The sequence below is a fragment of the Acinonyx jubatus genome, chromosome C2 (genome assembly GCF_027475565.1).
Source record: "Acinonyx jubatus isolate Ajub_Pintada_27869175 chromosome C2, VMU_Ajub_asm_v1.0, whole genome shotgun sequence".
Taxonomy (NCBI): domain Eukaryota; kingdom Metazoa; phylum Chordata; class Mammalia; order Carnivora; family Felidae; genus Acinonyx; species Acinonyx jubatus.
Window position 1 is genome coordinate 58,425,916 of NC_069384.1, and position 19,325 is coordinate 58,445,240.

A 19,325-nucleotide genomic window follows, 5' to 3' on the forward strand; every position below is an offset into this window, starting at 1 on the left:
GATCAACTACCATGATTTCACCTCCTGGTCACAGAGGGATAGCATGTGGATTCTCCTATTGGTTCCAGAACCAGCAGTCACCTTCCAGCTTCTCTGCATCCTGTGTCTATGACTCTCCTCCAGGCTCCTCCAGCCCTTCTGCACACCAATTCCTATGAGATTTGGGACTTTTCCTTTCTGTTCTCGCTGCCAGATCTTAGATCACGACCCCATCACCACACACCCGGATTCCTGCAGAAGTCTCCTGACGTCTGTGTCTGTCTCAAATCTCTCCCCTCTTTGGTTCACACCTGACCTTGCAGCAGGTCCAGGATTCTGGGACACGGGTGTGATCCCCTCCATCTAACACCCCTCAGAGACCTCTCCCTGCCTGAAGACAGCACTTACATGTCCTTGTGTTGCCTTTGAAAGCCCTCTTTTGCAGATGGACTCACCTTTGCCATCTTATCACGCCTCAGTCGCCCCCACACTTCGCAAAGAAAACACCAAGCACCGCTGCATATCTGGGTCTTTCCTCACATCGTTCCTGCAGACTGGGGTGGCCTACAGACCACTCTTTGTCCACGAAAACGCTCCTCTTCCCCTAAGAGCCATTTCACACGCTGCCCCTGCCGTGAAGCCTTCTCAGAGCCTTGCTGCTTCGCCTTCTCTTCTACACTCCCAGCATACTTGATGTGAGTGCTCATCTCCTCGTCAAATGCCATCTGTGTTGACATCTGGGCTCCCCCTCGAAATGAGCCCCTTAGGGAGCTCTGGTGCTCTAGCTACTCTTGTTTGTCCCCATGTTCCCCACATGGCCTAGCACAGTGCCTGACAGGGAGGGCTCCATAATCCTCAGATGGAATGTGCACTGCCTGGGGGGAGGAGGCCCAGGGTCATTCAGGGTCCCTCACATGTCAGCACTCAGACCACCATACTCTTCAACCCGGCTCAGGACGGCCCTCTTACCAGCTCATCAACCCTGTTTCTAAGGAAGTTCAACACTTTTTCCCTTTAGTTCTGGCCTCTAGAAAAAAATTAAAAAACATATTACCTTCCACAGGAAGTATGAAACTTCTCTGTTGTCTGTCCATAAGTGAACTGTTTGTTGAAGCTAGAAAATGTTGAGAGAAAAGTACATGAAAGCAATTTTAGAGACTTAAATGGAGTGCAAGCCACTGTTTATCCACATCATACATACAACATGACAGAAAATTAGTTAACTGTAACCTAATTCCACAAAAAGCTTTACAAAGAAGAAATTAGAAGTTTTCCCATCATTACGTGTAAAAAATAAACCAAATCTCCACTGACAACTCTAAGTTCTCCCTCAAGTGAAGTAAATTTCCCATTTTATTTTTACCATAAATGGTAACTCTTTCCTTCTTTCCCTCTTGCCTTCCTTCCCATCATTCCTTCTTTCCTTCCTTCTCATCCTTTCCTTCTTTCCTTCCTTTTTCCTTGCCTTAAGTGAAGTGTTGAGGGCAACTAATAGGACTGATAAGAATAAGAAAACTGCAATGAGCGCTCCCCCATCCATAGCTAAGGGAACTGTCTGGGGATTAAGGCCACCATGACAGACAAAGGTTAGTTCAGTATATGAGGGATTTCTCTCATGGGCATTTTGGCCTCTACAGCCCTGAGAACTGCTCCTATTTTAAAGATACAGGCTGTTGTCTATGGAAAGTTCAAAGAATTTAGTCGTGATCGATACCTTTAAAGGGTTTTCTTCTATTCTTTGGATTTTACTTCATATGCCCTGTAGACATTGTTACTTTTAGTGATAAAGTGCATAATGTTCATGCTATAAAGTGTTAACTTTTTACCATTTCAGTGGCTTCTCATTTTAGCCATCTTGTATGGGAATATTAGCAAGTTAGTTCTTAGCAGATATAACTAAATCCATGTCTGGATCGTATGGGATTCTGTTAGAAGAGCGTGGTCTTGCATTAAGTGATGTTTTCATAACTGATTTGAGAGAAGTTTTCAAGCATTGTGTTGAATGATCTCCCAGTAGGCTGGAGTGTGAAAGAGACCTCTGCTGGGGCGCCCGGGTGGCTCAGTCAGTTGAGCATCTGACTCTCCATTTCAGCTCAGGTCATGATCTCACTTTTCATGAGTTTGAGCCCCACAGCTGGCTCTGCACTGACAGTGTGGAGGCTGCTTGGCATTCTCTTTCTCCCTCTCTCTCTGTCCCTCCTTGCATCTCTCTCTCTGCCTCTTTCTCTCAAAATAAATAAAAAACTTAAAGTAAATAAAAAAAAAACAAGAAAAAAAGAGACCTTATGGTTAAAAAGGTATTCCAGTGAGTGGAGGTGTGTGGAGAAATCTGCCTCTAGAATCAGATACCAAATTCTCCTACAACTGAGCAAAATATGCCTCCTTCCAAAGAATGCCCTGAGAAGAAATACCAGTCAATTACCCCTGAACTTCTCATACCAAAGATAAAACCCACAAGTTCTAAGGTACTCTTAAGTGTGCAAAATAATTATTTTCAGAAGAGAGGAAAAAAATACTTGTTTTCACAAATATCCCTGATTATTTTTATGATGTTGGAAATACTTTTTAAGTTTCATTATTTGTTGATATATGCATCCTTTAGTTTTATTATCTCGACTGGCAGCTAGTTGCCATAGAAGGCTGATTTCATATCAAGTATCACATCTTCACTGAAAATAGAAACCATTCTTACGCAGTCTTCCTTGAAGCTCTGTATACATCAAAGTAGCAAAATAAATGTGTCAAACCTCTGATCAATGAATAGTCCTGTGATTTCTTTCTTTAATTTCTTTATCTGAAACCAAATTTTTCCTGGAAGTTCAGAAAGGTTATAGTTTTCGTAGCACCCGGGTGGCTCAATTGGTTAAGTGTCCAACTTCGGCTCAGGTCATGATCTCACAGTTCGTGAGTTCGAGCCCCACATCAGGCTCTGTGCTGACAGCTCAGAGACTGGAACTTGCTTCGGATGATGCGTCTGCCTCTCTCTCTGCCCCTCCCCCTCCTCATGCTCTGTCTCTCTATCTCTCAAAAATAAATATACATTAAAAAAAGATTATAAATTCACATTGTTAATGTCAGAAGTCCAATTTAACTCTTTCACAATGTGGTGTGTGTGTGTGTGTGTGTGTGTGAAGAGAGAGAGAGAGAGATGTGAATTGTGTTCTTTTAAATATATCTATAGTACAAAAGTAACTTAATTATTCATTATGTTAGTCCCTTCAGGCTGCCTTAACATATAATAACCAACGTGGTCACATAATACAATAGAAATGTTCCCCCTTATATTTCTGGAAGCCAGAAGTCTGATTCAAGGGGTCAGCAGAGCTGTGTTTCTTCCAACAGCTCTAGGGAAGCATCCTTTCTTGCTTCTTCCAGCTTTTGGGGGCTGCTAGCAATCCTTGGTGTTTGTTGGCTTATAGATGTATCATTTCAATCTCTGCTTCCTTCTTCACAGTGCCTTCTTCCTATGTCTTTTCTCTTCCCCTTCTGAGGACCCTTGTCATGGCTTTAGGGCCCAACTCTCATCCAGGGTGATCTCATCTCAAGAGCTTTAGCTTAATAACATCTTCAAAGACCCTTTTTCCAAATACGGCCATACTCACAGGTGCTAACTGGATATATCTTTGGGGGAAGAGGGATGCCATTCAACCTACCATTTTGGGGAGGGGGCACCATCTATGCATTGTCCCCAACCCTTAGATTTATAGTTTATATAATTATTTTACTTATACTTTTTAAAATATATTTTACTCTGTAGTTGACCTGAAACTGAAATTTTCTAGATAATGAGTAATTGAAGGAAATTAGAAAGTATATTTTTAAGTCCAGGAATGCATTTCCAGGAAAAGCTGGAATTATTTTTCAATGAAGTAAGATATACAACAAAAATAAAATTTTAAAGTAAAAATTAAAAAACTAACTGTAATGGCAACTTTGCGAGACAGTAGACTTGGGTGAGGAACACAGAAAATAAATTACTAATATCTGCTAAGACCTAATTTTTTAAATCCATGTTTGAAACATAATAACTTATGTTTTAAAAATTAAATGAAAAAATTTTTGATATGCCATTGGTCCGTTTAGGGATCACATTCTTGACTAATAAAGTATATTCTGTATTAATGAAGGACAGAAATAATTTTAGAATGAAAAATTTAGGAGCACTCTTAAATAATAAAATAAATATTTTATTTAGACAGTTTTAGACAATACGGTCTATAAATACGTATAAGAATTCAAGATCCTAAAACATGAAAATTATGCCAGCATCAAGCTCATGTCTAGTAGAATTGTCATTAAAAGATGATCATTACCTGCACTGTCATTGTCCTTGCTCATTTTTGGCCTTAATCCGTTGCTTGGTGTAACCAGAGTTCTCATTTCTGCATTTACACATTCCAAAAAGACAAATGGGGTAATCAGAGGAATACACATTAGTATTTCTGACTCCTTCTTAAAATCACACTTTTTTCACGTTCTTCAGGCCATGTTTGGATTGCAGTTACCAATAAAAACATAAATTATGACAGGCAAGCAAGTCTCAGAACAATTTGCCCAAGGATGAATTTTTGACCTGAACTTCCTACCTGTTTGGAATACCCCTACTTTAGATCCGGAGTGTCTGCACCCTCCTGTCTTTACATTCATGTCAAAGTATTTCTTTTTTTTTTTATTTTGTTTAATGTTTATTTTACTTTCTGAGAGAGACAGAGAGAGAACAGGGGAGGGGCGAGAGAGAGGGAGACACAAAATCCGAAGCAGGCTCCAGGCTCCGAGCTGTCAGCACAGAGCCTGATGTGGGGATCGAACTCATGAACTGTGAGATAATGATCTGAGCTGAAGTCAGTCACTTAACCGACTGAGCCACCCAGGCACCCCTCAAGTCAAAGTATTTCTTCATTCTGGCTTATATGCATTTAGTCTACCTCCAATTGTGAAGAAAAGGGGTGGGGGAGGGTACTATGTATTACAGACTGTTTAGGCACCATTGAGTAGTTCAAGAAAGTTTAGTAGTGATATATTCATTGGGTTCTAGTATGGAACAAAAAAGGATATTTCTAAGCATTGTTGAAATTACATTGTAAAGACAACTGACTGTTAAGTTCAAATTTTGCAAGGCAAACTCTAAGTGGGAATTGCCAATAAACATTTTTTTGAGCGGCAACTCCTGGCAAAGTATTCACCAGGCATAGAGACATCATAGTAAACGATGCCCTCTACTCTCCAAGAGCTTAAGATCCAGATGAGGAAGCAGCTATGTACATAATTATAAGGTAAAGTTTTCAGAGTGGTGACAGAAGTATACATAACATCAAGGAGTTAAAAAGAAGAAATGTTTAAGAGAGCAAGGGTAGGAGATTAGGGAAGACTCCCTACAACAGATGATATTTGAACTGCATCTCAGTAGATGAAGAGTTCTGCAGGAAGATAAAAGGAAATCTTTTTGCACACAGAAAGAAAGTCATTTAGAAGAAGATATGAAGCCACATCGTATTTTCAAGGAATTACAAATAGTTCAGAATTGCCATTAAGTGAGAAAAAAACAGATGTATAATTAGAGTTGAGGTGAGATAGTGGCAGGTTCTCACTGTGGAAGGCACAAAATGCCTAGAAAGTGTTCACAAGGAAATGATACACTTCTAGTACATCTACAGTAAATGTACCTGATCGGCAAAGAGACACATTTTAGAGTAAAATTTAATGCACAGTGTTTTTCTGGAGAAATTTTGAATCCACGGCTCCCATTAACGACCATTTTCTTCAATAAAACATTGTTTTAAAATAACAATTTTTGAACACTTACACTAGGAAGAAACTTGGGATAACTAGCAGATGTTATTTATTACAGCCTCTCCATGCTGACAGGTATTTTTAACCTCTTTTTACAGATAAAGAAATGCAGACTCAACAGTAATGAAGCAGTTTGGCCAAGGCCACCCACCCAGCTTGTCAGCTGCTCTAATTGCCCAATTATTCTTATGCAACCAGGTCCTACCTCAGTGTATAGAAAGCAAAGGCTGGATCCTAAGAAATACACTAGGATAAATACACTACCCAAATCAATCCAAATTAAGAGAGTTGAAGAAGCAAGCCCAAATCATGTTGTGGGGGAAACACTGAGAGACAAAGATCAGAAAGAGCACATCAAATGACAAGTCCATGGAATTAAGATTATAATGGCCTATGAACACAACCATTATGAATTCTGGATCTGAATGGAAATCATTCAGGAGGGTCGAAATTCGTGGGCCATCACTCCCTCAGTCGACTGTAAGCTCCATGAAGGTAGGGAGTTTCATCTATGTTTTTCTTTCCACATGCTTAGATGAGTGCTTTGCACAGCTACCTGGCATGTAGCTAGCTCAAGCTGCATTAAAAAGATAAAAGTCAACACAACTTTATAGCAAACTGTAACAAGATATGGACAGTTAGTTTGCAGAAAGAAGTACAAAAGTCTCTTAGTCATATAGAAAGATACTAAACATTATTCATAGCAAAAGAAATGCAAATTAAAACTATACAGAAATACCATTTTTCACCTATTATGCTGCCAAATTCTAAAAATTTTACAATACTTTGGAGCTATAGTGAGATAGGCATGTCGATAGGCTCATGGGAATGTAAAATGTTACAACTTCAACAGAGAAAAATTTGGAAAAATATAGCAAAATTACATATGAATTTTTCTTTTAACCCAGCAATACCAATTGTCAGGATCTATCCTAAAGATACACAGGCAAAAGTATGAAAAGAATATATGCACAAGACTCTTCATTACAACATTGTAATTGGAAGATTTTTAGAAGTAACTCAATGGCTATTCATTGGGGATTAGTGTTCTAAACTATGGTACATCCAGAAAATGAAGCATAATGAAACTTTTAAAAAGAATGAGGGGTAGCTAGGGGCTCGTGGATGGCTCAGTCAGTTAGGCATCTGACTCTTGATTTCAGCTCAGGTCATGATCTCATGGTTAATTGGGCTCCATTCTGATGCTCATAGAGCATCGGGCTCCATGCTGATCAATGTAGAGCCTGCTTGGGATTCTCTCTTTCCCTGTTTCTCTGCCCCTTCCCCACTCACACACCCTCTCTCTCTCAAAAATAAACAAATAAACTTTTTCTTAAGTTTAAAAAAAAGAACAAAAGAAAGCTCTATAAAGTATTATGGCGTGATCTCCAAGAAGTATTGTTAAGTGAGAAAAGCAGGATACATAAAATTGTGTATATTACACTACCATTAATCCCATGGGAGGGATACATGTGTGTTCTTTCTTTCCTTGCTTATAATTTCAAAACTAAATGGATAACATGGGAACAGGAATAGAAATAATATGTCTCTGAATATACCTGGTTTAATAGATTTGACTTTGGAATCAGGTAGCCATTTTACATAATTAGAAAGCGTAACCAAATATTTGGGGCATCTGGGTGGCTCAGTCAGTTAAGCATCTGACTTTGGCTCAGGTCATGATCTCCCAGTTCATGGGTTTGAGCCCTGCGTTGGGCTTTGTGCTGACAGCTCAGAGCCTGGAGCCTACTTTAGATTCTGTGTCTCCCTCTGTCTCTGACCCTCTCCTATTCACGCTCTGTCTCTCTCTTTCTCTCTCTCTTTCAAAAATAAATCAACATTAAAAAAACTTTTTTAAAGAAAGCATAACCAAGCTATTTGTAAGCACTAAGATTATAAAGCAAAGTGAAACAAATGTACCCAACTGCATTTGTTAGAATTGGTTGAATGACCACATAGAGAGCAGCTATTCCAACTGACTTTCAAAACACAGCAATTTGACTGTGTGCCTCTAGTAGATTTTAACTTAAGGATAAATTGCAAAAAAAAAAAATCTTTAATTATCTCCAATAATCATATTGTTGGTGATAGTAGAAACTACACTGGAAAATATCTGGCAGTTTTTTAAAAAGTCAAACACGTGGCCACCATATAACCTGACCATTTCAATCCTAGATATTTACTCAAAAGAAACGAAAATATATGTCCCCACAAACACTTGTGCATGAATGTTCATAGCACCTTCAATCATAATAGCCAAACCTGGACACGACCTAAATACCAATCAACATGTATACGGAGAAATTGTCCATACACTGGAATAGTACTCAGTAACAAAAGGAACACACAACATTGATGATTCTGAAACTCATTCTGTTGAATGAAACAAGCAGACACAAAGAGAATACAGTATACACCACACGAAAGAATGCTGCTAACATAAAATGCTAACTCATCTGTGGTGCCAAACAACACATCAGTGGTTGCCTGCAGATGAAGACAAAGGCAAGGATGGACTGCAAACATACATGGAAGAATATCTGGGGAACAATGAAAATGTTCTGTATCTTGTTTGTGATGACTCATAAACTGTAACTTTTGAATAGATGCACTTAATTGTACACAAATTACCCCTCAGTTTAATTAAATACAGTATCAGAAACATGAGATTTTAACACATGTAACATTAGAAGATGCATCCACACAAACAAACACAAAACAAAATGCAGGTGGAAAAACCCTTGACACTGAAAACAATGTTTAAAAAAAAAACAAAACTTTTCCATCTAAGTCAAAAGCATCAGTAGAAATAAGATTGTTTTGTGATTTTAGTACAAATGAAACCTCTTACTCACTTTGAGCACCAGAAGTTTCCTTTCCCAAATCGTCATTGTCATATGCCTGAGAAAGCATACACCATCCACCCACATAGCAGACATTGTATGGGCATGACTGTGCAAAGCCATACTCTAAAGGCTTCCTCCAGTGAGGCGGGGGGGGGGGAAGGCTCTCAGGGGGAAAAAGAAAAAAGCTCTCAGAAAAAGCACAGGTTTTTTTTTGTGTGTGAGGTTAAACAGTTTTTAACTATTCTAAAATCCTGTGGTTGGCTGTGTTCTCCTGACTAAAAAAGTGAGAGATAGGCATTGTTGATAAATCTCCACTCCCAATAAAAACTCCTGTGTGAGTAACTGTTAGTAACCTAAATAGAACGTGGACTGTGTGATACTCAAAAAGTTTCTACAGTTGCTAAGATTCGTGTATTATCTCTAAGGTGTGGAAATGGGAAACAAAAAAAGTTAAAGATTTCTTGCCTTTTCATTCATTTGGAGGTTTTTCAGGGAGAATGCAAATAAAGCAGTGAGGAGGCTAATACAATGAGTTTTAAGCTAAAAGAATGCTTTAATGAGGGCAAAACTGGAGCCTAAAATATTTGGCTATGCTCTAATAAGATACTCATATCTGTGCAAAAAAGAATCATGTGGTATAGTTTTATTTTTACATTTCTTTTGACATTTCTTTCTAGGACTTGGGGCCTCAAAGCCAGTACTAACTAATTAGAAGTCATTCTTATTGCTTATTATGGTCTTTGTAAATTTTATTGATATTAATATTTAATTAATTTACTACTTTAAAAAATATAACACAGAATACATTGAAATATATTTCAATACAATGAAATCTGTGGGAATATTCTGATATCTTACTCAAGGAAAACCAAACAATAGAGCTACTTCATTCTTCATTTGATGTTTCAAGCTTTCAAACTTCAAAACTCTGCAAGTTATTGTAACAAACACAGTGCTGGACCATCGTGGGTCAAGCATTGGCTGCAAAACAGGAAGGACATGAGTTTTACTTCTTACTCTGCTTTCCTGAATCATTTTAGGTAATTGAATAAATGCATATGCTCTCGTTTTCCCCTCCACAAAATAGACTATCATTCTTAATTAATAAGTAAAGAATAACTGATGAAAGGGATTCAAAGCACATTGCAAACAGGTATTAAATCCTCAGGGTATTAAACCCTGAGTATACTTCACCAAAGATTCAAGGTTTCATTTAAAATAAATGCAACTTTGAAAAAATAAGATAAAAAGAGACTGGGAGGTAAACCATAAGAGACTCTTAAATACAGAGAACAAACTGAGGGTTGCTGGAGGGGTATTGGGTGGGGGGATGGGCTAAATGGGTGATGGGCATTAAGGAGGGCACCTGCTGGGAGAAGCACTGGGTGTTATATGTAAGTGATGAATCACTAAATTCTATTCCCGAAATCACTATATGTTAGCTAACTTGGATCTAAATAAAATTTTAAAAATTTTAAAAAGAGAAAAAATTAAACATTACAGGAGTTTTCAAGGGAAAAAATAATAAATAAATAAATAAATAAATAAATAACTATTTTCATTACTGAGCCTGAAAAATAAAATAAGATAAACTAAAATAAATGCAACTTTGAGGCTGAGACCTTAATCATACAAAGACTCAGAAATTCAAATTACATTGCCAGAACAACCTTTATTTAGCTACACTAAGCACATAACTTTTTCTAATCAGCAGTACAGTAAAGTCAGTACAATACAGAAACCTTAACTTTCAATCTTCTGGCTCCAGAAAGCTTTAAATACCAACCTTAACATTTTAGTTAGTAAATATTTGTGTTGTATTTTATAAAAATGCATATTGTGGATGTAGGTTAGACCTAAAAGTATTATTTCCCAACAGTTACAAATGGATTCAATGAGAAGTTGTGGAATTAAATTGTGTCCTTTCTCAGAGGTCTTGAGAATGAATTGTCACCCAAATAGGCTAACTGTATTTCTGCTCTGATGAAGTGGTTTTCACATTGTGATCTAGGAACTAGGGAAAGTCCATGATATTAAACAAAAAAATCCATGAACTTCATAACTTTTGGAGAAGGGAGCCTAAATTATAATTTTATTTCCGATATACAATTGAAAAGCAGTATCATCCTGTAGGAATAATTGCAAGCATCGCCAATTTTCCCCAAAATTCTGTTATTTATAAATAGCAAACAAGGAACGCTTGGAATAAAAGCTCATGTGAACCTTTTCTCTACTAATAGTACCTGAAGACAAATGTGTTCATGTTATGATAAATTTTGGAAATAAAGGAAATGTTTTCTTTTCTGCCTACTAAGATAAGGATCAGATTATGATCACAGTAGTTTTCGTTCAAATGGCACCTGAGTGAACCCTATATTAGAGCTTTTGGACTGGTAGAGGGAAATTGGAAGCTACAATAATATTCCTTAATTATTTATTCAATTACAATGGTTAGGCACTTAATAAATCCCTATTTATCATGGAATTTCAATCTGCTGGGGACAATAGACATCAACCAAATAAATAATTATGTGAAATTGCAATAGCGATAAATGAAGTGTGAAAAATGTATCATGAGCAACTTATCCTAGTATTGAGGTGGTGGGCGGCGCCCAAGATGGTTCCCAGTGTTCTCTCTTCTTAGTGTTCATGTCTGTAAAACTTTCTCCTTGAAAACAAGAAAGTTCTTGACTGTGGATTAGACTCACTCATTCACTTAACAAATAGAATATAGCAAAGTGATAGATGTCACTGTTGACAGTTACTTATAAAAAGACTGTGGTTTCTGTCCTGATGTGCTCTTTCTCTCTTTCTCTCTCTCTCTCTCTCCGCCCCCCCCTCTCACACATTCTTGGGTTTCTGTGAGAAAATAAATATTTGTTTGGGGATAATTTATAATGGAACAATAGGTAATTAATACAAGATCCAATAGACAAGAAGCCGATTGAAAGAGAGAAAGAGACAGAGACAGAGAGAGAAGAATACCCTAAATAAAAGTACTATTATGTGCAGACAACATGTGCCTGGACGGCCTATAGACAACTAGGATCTGAAGAAAGACCAGGATCAAAAAAAGGGAATCTCATCTTTTGCTATTATGCTATTTCATATCATGATTTCTGAACTTTTTTTCCTGGGACAAATGTATCTTCCTGCGGAAAGAGAACAGAAAAGAAAAACAGAAGTTTGCCATTTTAGCAATGTGAAATGTAACATGTTTTTAAAATGAAAACTTTCTTCTTCATTTGTATTAAAGCTTAATATTTCAATGATCATGAATCCTTCCTTCTGAAAAAGAAAGAAACTGAAATGCAAAATAAGAAATTTCTTACTTTAAAGTCATATTTGTTATTTCTGCACTTGGAGTTTTTCCAAGGAAAAAAACTATTTTGAAAGCATTTGAAATTTTAGGATAGGGGCACCTGGGTGGCTCAGTCAGTTAAGCGGCAGACTTCAGCTCAAGTCATGATCTCGCGGTCTGTGAGTTCGAGCCCCGCGTTGGGCTCTGTGCTGACAGCTCAGAGCCTGGAGCCTGTTTCAGATTCTGTGTCTCCCTCTCTCTCTGACCCTCCCCTGTTCATGCTCTGTCTCTCTCTGTCTCAAAAATAAGTAAATGTTAAAAAAAAAAAGAAATTTTAGGATAAAAATTATTTATGTTAATGTGCTATAACTACAAACTTAAACATGAGTAAATCTCAAACATAATATTCAGCAAATGAAAGCAGCTATAGAATAATATACACAGTATGATATCATCTATGACAATACAAAAAAAAAGCAAAATAGATGTCATTGTTTGGGGCCAGATATATATATATGGCAAAATATAAAGAAAGGCAGGGAATGATCATTCCAAAACATATGGCTACCCTTACAGCAAAGGTTGAGGGGTATAATTGGGAAAGAATGGGCAATAGTCTATTTCTTAACTTACGTTAACATTCACCATACAACTGTTCTTTGAAATGCACGTATGTAATGCACTCTGCAATATATACATTAATATAAAAGAAAATTAAAATAGTAAGTTCAAAAAACACAAAAAGTATAATTAGTACTTACATTTTTTTTGACATAACAATGTGAGCAATTGATCCTTGTATCATAGCGTCAAGGATGCTGTGTTCTTATGCTTTAATTTATGAAAGTGATTTACATTTTCAAAGGTATTAATGTGGTAGCAGACAACACCTAATTAGGTGTTCAATAAACAAATTAATGGGTGGAAACCCAAAGTTCTAACAAACACAAATTCAGAAAAGCACCAAAATTAGAGTAAGAAAATCAACTAATATTTTGGTTCTTCCATTTATTACCTCTGCAGTCTTGCACAGATTACTCCCTGAACCTCAGTGCTTCATCTATACATATAAGAATGTAGTATCTGATAACAGTAGTCATTCAATTCATAAAGGGAAGGATAATTATTTATATCATTGATAAATGGTATTAGGAAAACTAGCTTTTCATTTAGAAAAAAACCAGATTCCTATCTCACTTCTTACACAAATATAAATACAATGAACCAAAGATTTAAATAATAGATAATAGATAGAAGATAGATACATAGATAGATAGATAGATAGATAGATAGATAGATAGACAGACTAGAAGAAAACACAGATAATATATTTTTTTTTATCTTAAATGGGACATGGAGTGAGTAACATCTCAGTTTGCCAGGGAATGAGGGGTTTCCTGGGACAAAGGACATTCAGTGCTAAAACCAGGAAAGTTCCAGGCAGACTGGGACAGTTGTCGCTGTAAGTAAAGAAACCTTTTTTAACCCTGGTACAAAATAGAAACTATAAAAGAAAATATTGAGAAAGATGACTATAGAAATAATTTAAAACTTCTATATGGCAAAAAAGAAAAATAATGTGTAAGCTAACATTAACGAACACCTATGGAATATTGTGAACATTGATGTTAAAAAAGGCTAATATCCTCAAAAAAATATACAGAAAACACATAAACCAATAAAAAAAGAGATGGACATCCCAAATGAAAAATGGGCAAAAGATATGAACAGGACAATAAAAGATAAAGTTAAGTCATATGTTGAAAATTGGCTTAGCTGGTAACTATAATTATGCTGTTCAGATACAATTGAGAGAGAGAAATACAACACCCAGATGGTTTACAAAAAGGAAGAGTGAGAAAAATTTAAGTAACAAGCTCTAAAACATAAGAATTCAATAATGAATTCAATGGATAAATAAAATTTAGAAAGAAAAAAGAACTGTGGTAAATAATAAATTTGACCCTAGTTTCCACAATGATATCATCACAAAGCCTGTATCAGTGGGTTAGGACACCATGCTAATAAATCGCATATTGTTGGGGTAATTTTTTTCCAGCAGTTACCATCACATAGCCTTAAACCAGTTAATAGAAACAGATTTGGTCCCTGACCCAGGGCAGATGTACAAATGTGTATTAGTGATCACAAGGGACAATGTGCTGAGTGGATAGTGAATATCCGTGCATATTGATATACAGAGATATATTTACTAGGATATTAATTCCAGCATAGTTCTTAATTCCAAAAAAAAACCCTGAAAACAACAAGAAAGTTGTTGATCTGTAAGGCCTGATTAAATAAGTTTCAAAAATAGTATCTATGAAAGATACTTGAAAACTGCAAAATTATAATTAAGATACCATCTATTGAATGTAAAATTCAGACCCAGGTTTAAGTGCTTTATATACAAAATTTAACTTAATCCTCACAACAACCCTAGACACTAGGTCAGGGGTGTTGGGTAAAATCTCCCAATTTTAAAGTATTGGCAACTAATTCAGATTTTTTAAAATGTTACATGAACCAACTGAACGTGCCTGCAAGCCAGGTCTCGCCCATGGGCTGCCAAATTGCAGTCTCTGAGGTGGAAATTAGAGAAGAGGCCTAAGTCAGAGTGGGAAACATTCATAATGAGGAAGCTGTTGGAGGAAGCAAAGGTAGCAAAAACAATGAAGAGAAAAGAAATGCAATGCCTTACACCAGGGAGGAGATTTCAAGAAAGGAATCATCAAAATCAAATCATTCAGGAAACATCTTAAAGTAAGGACTAGGAGTGTGATTTTCTAACAAGAAGGTGGTCAGAGACCTTTAGGAGCTGTAAGAGAGTAGTGTTAGTACAGAGGGATGAACGCAAGATTGAAAGGAGCCAAGCAAAAGAAACTCTCAACAAAGGTAGACTTATTCTTTCAAGAATTTCAGCCTTGGAAGTATGGGAGAATGACAAGTGGCTTTCTCTTTTCGTGTCAAACCTGAGAGAGAGCGCGGGATGATATTTGGAACTGAGAACCAAGAAGCTATCTGATAGAGAAGAGCATAGCATACTTGAAGATAGAAAGAGGGAGAGCTAGAACTTACAAGGCAGACAATAAAGCAGGATGCTAGAAGTACCGGCAGGACATGAGGCCAAAGAGGGGTCGGGGGGTGGGGGGCAGTGCTTTTGAAAAGACTGACACTTAGTCTCTAAGACAGAAGCAGAAAGGGCAAAAGAAGTTACAGACACGAGAGACATTTTGAGGAAGCTCATGTTGACAAACGTTTTCGGAGAATAACTACTTAGCGTCAGGTAGCCGTGCAGAGCTCTGGCAATGCAAAGGGTAAGGTCTCCACTCTCAGAAGGGTCATCATTTGGGGAAGTTAAAGAAGTCCACATTGGATGATAGGTAAGTCAGAAGTGAGCAGCCATCTGCTGAATATGAGAGACAACGGGAAGAGTTTGGGTGAAAATTACCTAAGACAGTGTTTAAATCCAGGCTCCCTGCAGAACTACTTGCAAAGATTTGTGAAAGCCAAGATCTCAGACTCTGTACCCTAATAATTCCAGTTAAGTAGGTCTGAGATGGCATCACAGCATCTTTAATAATTTAGGCTATACAGGTGATTCTGTCAACCAGTTTATGTACTGGTTCAGGATAATCCTTGGGGAACATCTAGGAGGGAGCCAATGAATGATAGATTGAGTGATTTTTTTGGAGAAGAAAAGTCACTAGGTTTCATTATGTTGACCTGGGCATTTTTTCCAAAAAATTATCAATACCATAAAATGGATTCTATAGCCAGATATTCTCATACAATAGTTAAACCTTTGGGAAAGGGTAGTATTTCAGGGCAAACTAACAAAATGGCAAGGAAAAAGAAAATAAATCATTAAACAACTAACAGCTCACATGTGCACACACCCAGTTTGGAGAAGTGCCTTTACTGAATCACTGAATATTCTCAAATGATACCCTTTGAACACACACAGGTTTCCCCCATGTTGATTGAAAGAAAAAAAAATGATGCTGCTTTCTCCTTCTAGCTATGATCCTTTCTCCTTTTGTTACTGCCAAGTGTCTAGAATTGAGTGGTCTGTGACCACAGGCTCAATTTCCTCCACACCCACTCTCTCCTCAATACCAGCAACCTTGTGGTTCCTACACCTTTCTATTCAGAACACAATTTTGAAGGTCACCAGCTACCTTACAGTCAGACTTGTGGCCTTTCTTCAGTGCTCATGCTCCTGGGTTATTTGGAAGATTTTGATGCTATTAACCACTTTCCTTTCCTTGTAAAACCCTCTTCTTAGCCTGTACCACTACTCCTGTGTTTTGCCTGTCTGCGTCTCCCTCTCTGTCTTCTCTGCAAGCCTGTCTTTCTCTTTAGCTACGTTAATGCGGGCATTGCCCGAAGTCTCATCAGCCCATCTTTCTCTCTGCACCTTTTCTTATCATCCCCAGAGCCCCAACTAGGCCTCTAGACAGTTGACTTCTCCTTGTTTTAGCTCTGCAGTCATAGTTCAGCTCCCTCTGCCCTTCCTACAAGCTATTTGACTTGCCTAGAATGTTCATCCCTCAACTCTTCCCGCCTAGCTCTTTTCTGCTCATCTTCATCTTACACATCACCTTCCAAAGGGAAGTCCTCCCTGCCCCTCACAGACCAGACTAGATTTACCAATTCCACCTTCTCTTTCTTCTTATGCACCTATGCATTATTTAATCTTGGGCACTGATTTATTTCATGCCTACATTTCCTAAGAGACTCTAAGCTTTGTGAGAGCATGATTTTCTATCTTGTTCAGGTATCCCCAGCATTAAGCACAGTGTCTGACACATGTCAGACACACCCTTACTTATTAACTGACAGAATAACTGACCCACATTTTAGCCTTGACTTATTTTTCCTGAACAAGAATCTCAACCCTTCAGATGCTATCTCTCCCCCACGCAAATGCCTCCTGTCATTTCAAGTGCATCACATCTAAAAATCATAGATTTTCCCCCACACACTTGCCACATCTCTTTTACCCTATATTTTTGGTACTACAGATGAGTTTCAAGCATAGTTCTTTTACAGAAAAGTTGGGTGATATCTTTAATAATTCCTTGACCGATGCTGGACTTGATTTGCCCCTGTATAAAATGTAAGAATTTAATTTGAAGGTTTCTAAAGTCCTTCCCGTCTAAAAACACTTCTCAAAAGCTGTCATACATCTCCTTCATTTCACAAATGAGGAAATTATTGTCTAAAGAGAGTAAGCAATTTCTTAAATATGACATAGCTGGTGGATAAAATTATACCTTATGATGAACCTTTAAACCCAACGCAGAGAGATATGTAAGAATTTAGAAATTTGGGGAAAGGAGATTGAGATCTTATTGAGAAAATGAAAAGCATCAAAATATTCAATTCATTAATCAAATTTGGAAGCAAAGAGCATTTAATAATATAATATATCTGGGGCGCCTGATGGCTCAGTCATTTAAGCTTCTGACTTCGGCTGAGGTCATGATCTCAGGGTTTGTGAGTTCGAACCCTGCGTCGAGCTCTGTGCTGACAGCTTAGAGCCTGGAGCCTGCTTCACAAAACAACAGATGGTCCTCAATGCTTACTGCACAGTATCCAAGTTCCTCTGCCGAGCTATCAAGTACCCCTGGAATTCAGTCTTATTTCCCACTATCATGTAGCACACAATCTCTGTTCCATCAAGGTAGAGTTCTTTCTGTCCCTGAAGCACCTTGCCTTTGTTCATGCCGCACATCTCTTCCTCCCAGTGTGTATATCTGCCTTCCCCCAACTATCCAAGCCTATCATTCAAGACCCATTTCCTCCATTAAAACTTTAACATCTCCAACCTACTGTAATTTCTCCCATCTTTGGGTTTTTACTAGATTCATAGTTAATTTCAAGACTGACGGATTTAAAATGTTCTCCAATTATTTCATCTCAGCTTCATCTCCCTAGTTTATATTGCGAATAACTTTTAGGCACTCTTCACACGCTCGCACACACACCCTCCATAAATAATTCAGTGTTCTTAATAAAGACTTTTTATTACTTTTTTAATTAAGCATGGAGGGTTAGGGGAAAACATTATGTAAATTCACAACTATCACAAGATAGAAAAGGAATAGAGGACTGAAATTTATGAAGACAAACCCCTTCTTTTTTTGCAATTACTTTTAATCTTTTTTTCTTTCATCTGCAAGCCATCGAATCTACCAACAGCCCTGTTTTGATTTTTATTTCCTTTTCTTGTTACTGCCTGCCCCCTCGTGGAGGATAATGATAAATGATCAAAATTAGCCCAACGAAGAGAAAAAGGTGGAGAGGGAGTCCTTTTTAGTAACCACCTCCTTAATAACAGTGACTTATAAAAGGTAGAATCACATTGATTAGAATAGCAAAATATAATTTTAAAGCAAGAAAAAAATGTAGAATACAGATGAGGGAAGAAGACCAGAAGACCAGTTGGAAAGCCTTGCTGTACAGTGGATGATTTAGATTGTATTCGTTCCCTGCCCTCAGGAGCTTTCTTAATAAACTTTGTCTACCAACAACCACGTTGCTTGAATTTATAAACAAATAAGTCAACAGAAAAATAAATAGATTTTTTAAATGCCATGTTTTACATTGAGTCTGCTCTTACGCACCTTTGTGAATTTATCTTGCACAATAAAGTGAGTTATGTTTGCCAAAATACCGTTCAGCAGTATTAATAACAATACAGTATTAGTAATAAAGACATAAAGTCATGCGCCGAGTAGTTTGCTTCTCATTATACTAAATTATTTCACGGTGAATTTATCATGCACATTTCTGCATCTAATATAATTTGGTCTTTGGTATCTTGATTCCAAATATTTGGATAACTTTATAATTATACGAGCACAGCTTTCAGAGATTTGATTTATGCAGTAAATCTTCTAGTTGTATTCGGAAATAGTTTTAAAGTTCACACCTTTAAACCATTAGAATTCAAAATGATCAATTACGTTTTCATCCTGTTTTTTTTTTTTCTTTTACCCAAGAGCCATAACGCAATTTGACATGAGTGATAAATAGCTCCTTGCCTAGCTGCCTTCCTTGCCAAGTTGGGTCCTGCATGGTTTCCCTAAGAGCTTTCTACTATTAGATCTCAACTAGTGAAAGATTTAGAACACCAGATGTGTTTTTAAGTGAGTAGTCTAGGGGTGCCTGGGTGGCGCAGTCGGTTAAGTGTCCGACTTCAGCCAGGTCGCGATCTCGCGGTCCGGGAGTTTGAGCCCCGCGTCAGGCTCTGGGCTGATGGCTCAGAGCCTGGAGCCTGTTTCCGATTCTGTGTCTCCCTCTCTCTCTGCCCCTCCCCCGTTCATGCTCTGTTTCTCTCTGTCGCAAAAATAAATAAACGTTGAAAAAAAAAATTTAAGTGAGTAGTCTATTAAGCTTAT

The 19,325-nt window shown here is 37.5% G+C and overlaps 1 protein-coding gene across 5 annotated transcripts in view; it reads right to left on the reverse strand.

The window, feature by feature from the left end:
• Window positions 1-19,325, reverse strand: part of LOC106972287 (cell surface glycoprotein CD200 receptor 1-like) — a 148,218-nt gene that overhangs the window by 127,123 nt on the left and 1,770 nt on the right. For 2 of the 5 annotated variants that reach the window (XR_008297659.1, XM_053220855.1), the window contains exons 2-3: window positions 4,293-4,361; window positions 1,034-1,093 (exon numbers count right to left, since the gene is read on the reverse strand). The exons of the other annotated variants lie outside the window; for them this stretch is intronic. Coding sequence is in view for 1 of the 2 variants with exons in the window: in XM_053220855.1 (XP_053076830.1) it covers window positions 1,034-1,093; window positions 4,293-4,361 (129 nt within the window). In the remaining variant the exon portion in view is untranslated. The remainder of the gene's footprint in view (window positions 1-1,033; window positions 1,094-4,292; window positions 4,362-19,325) is intronic. 5 annotated transcript variants of the gene reach the window in all.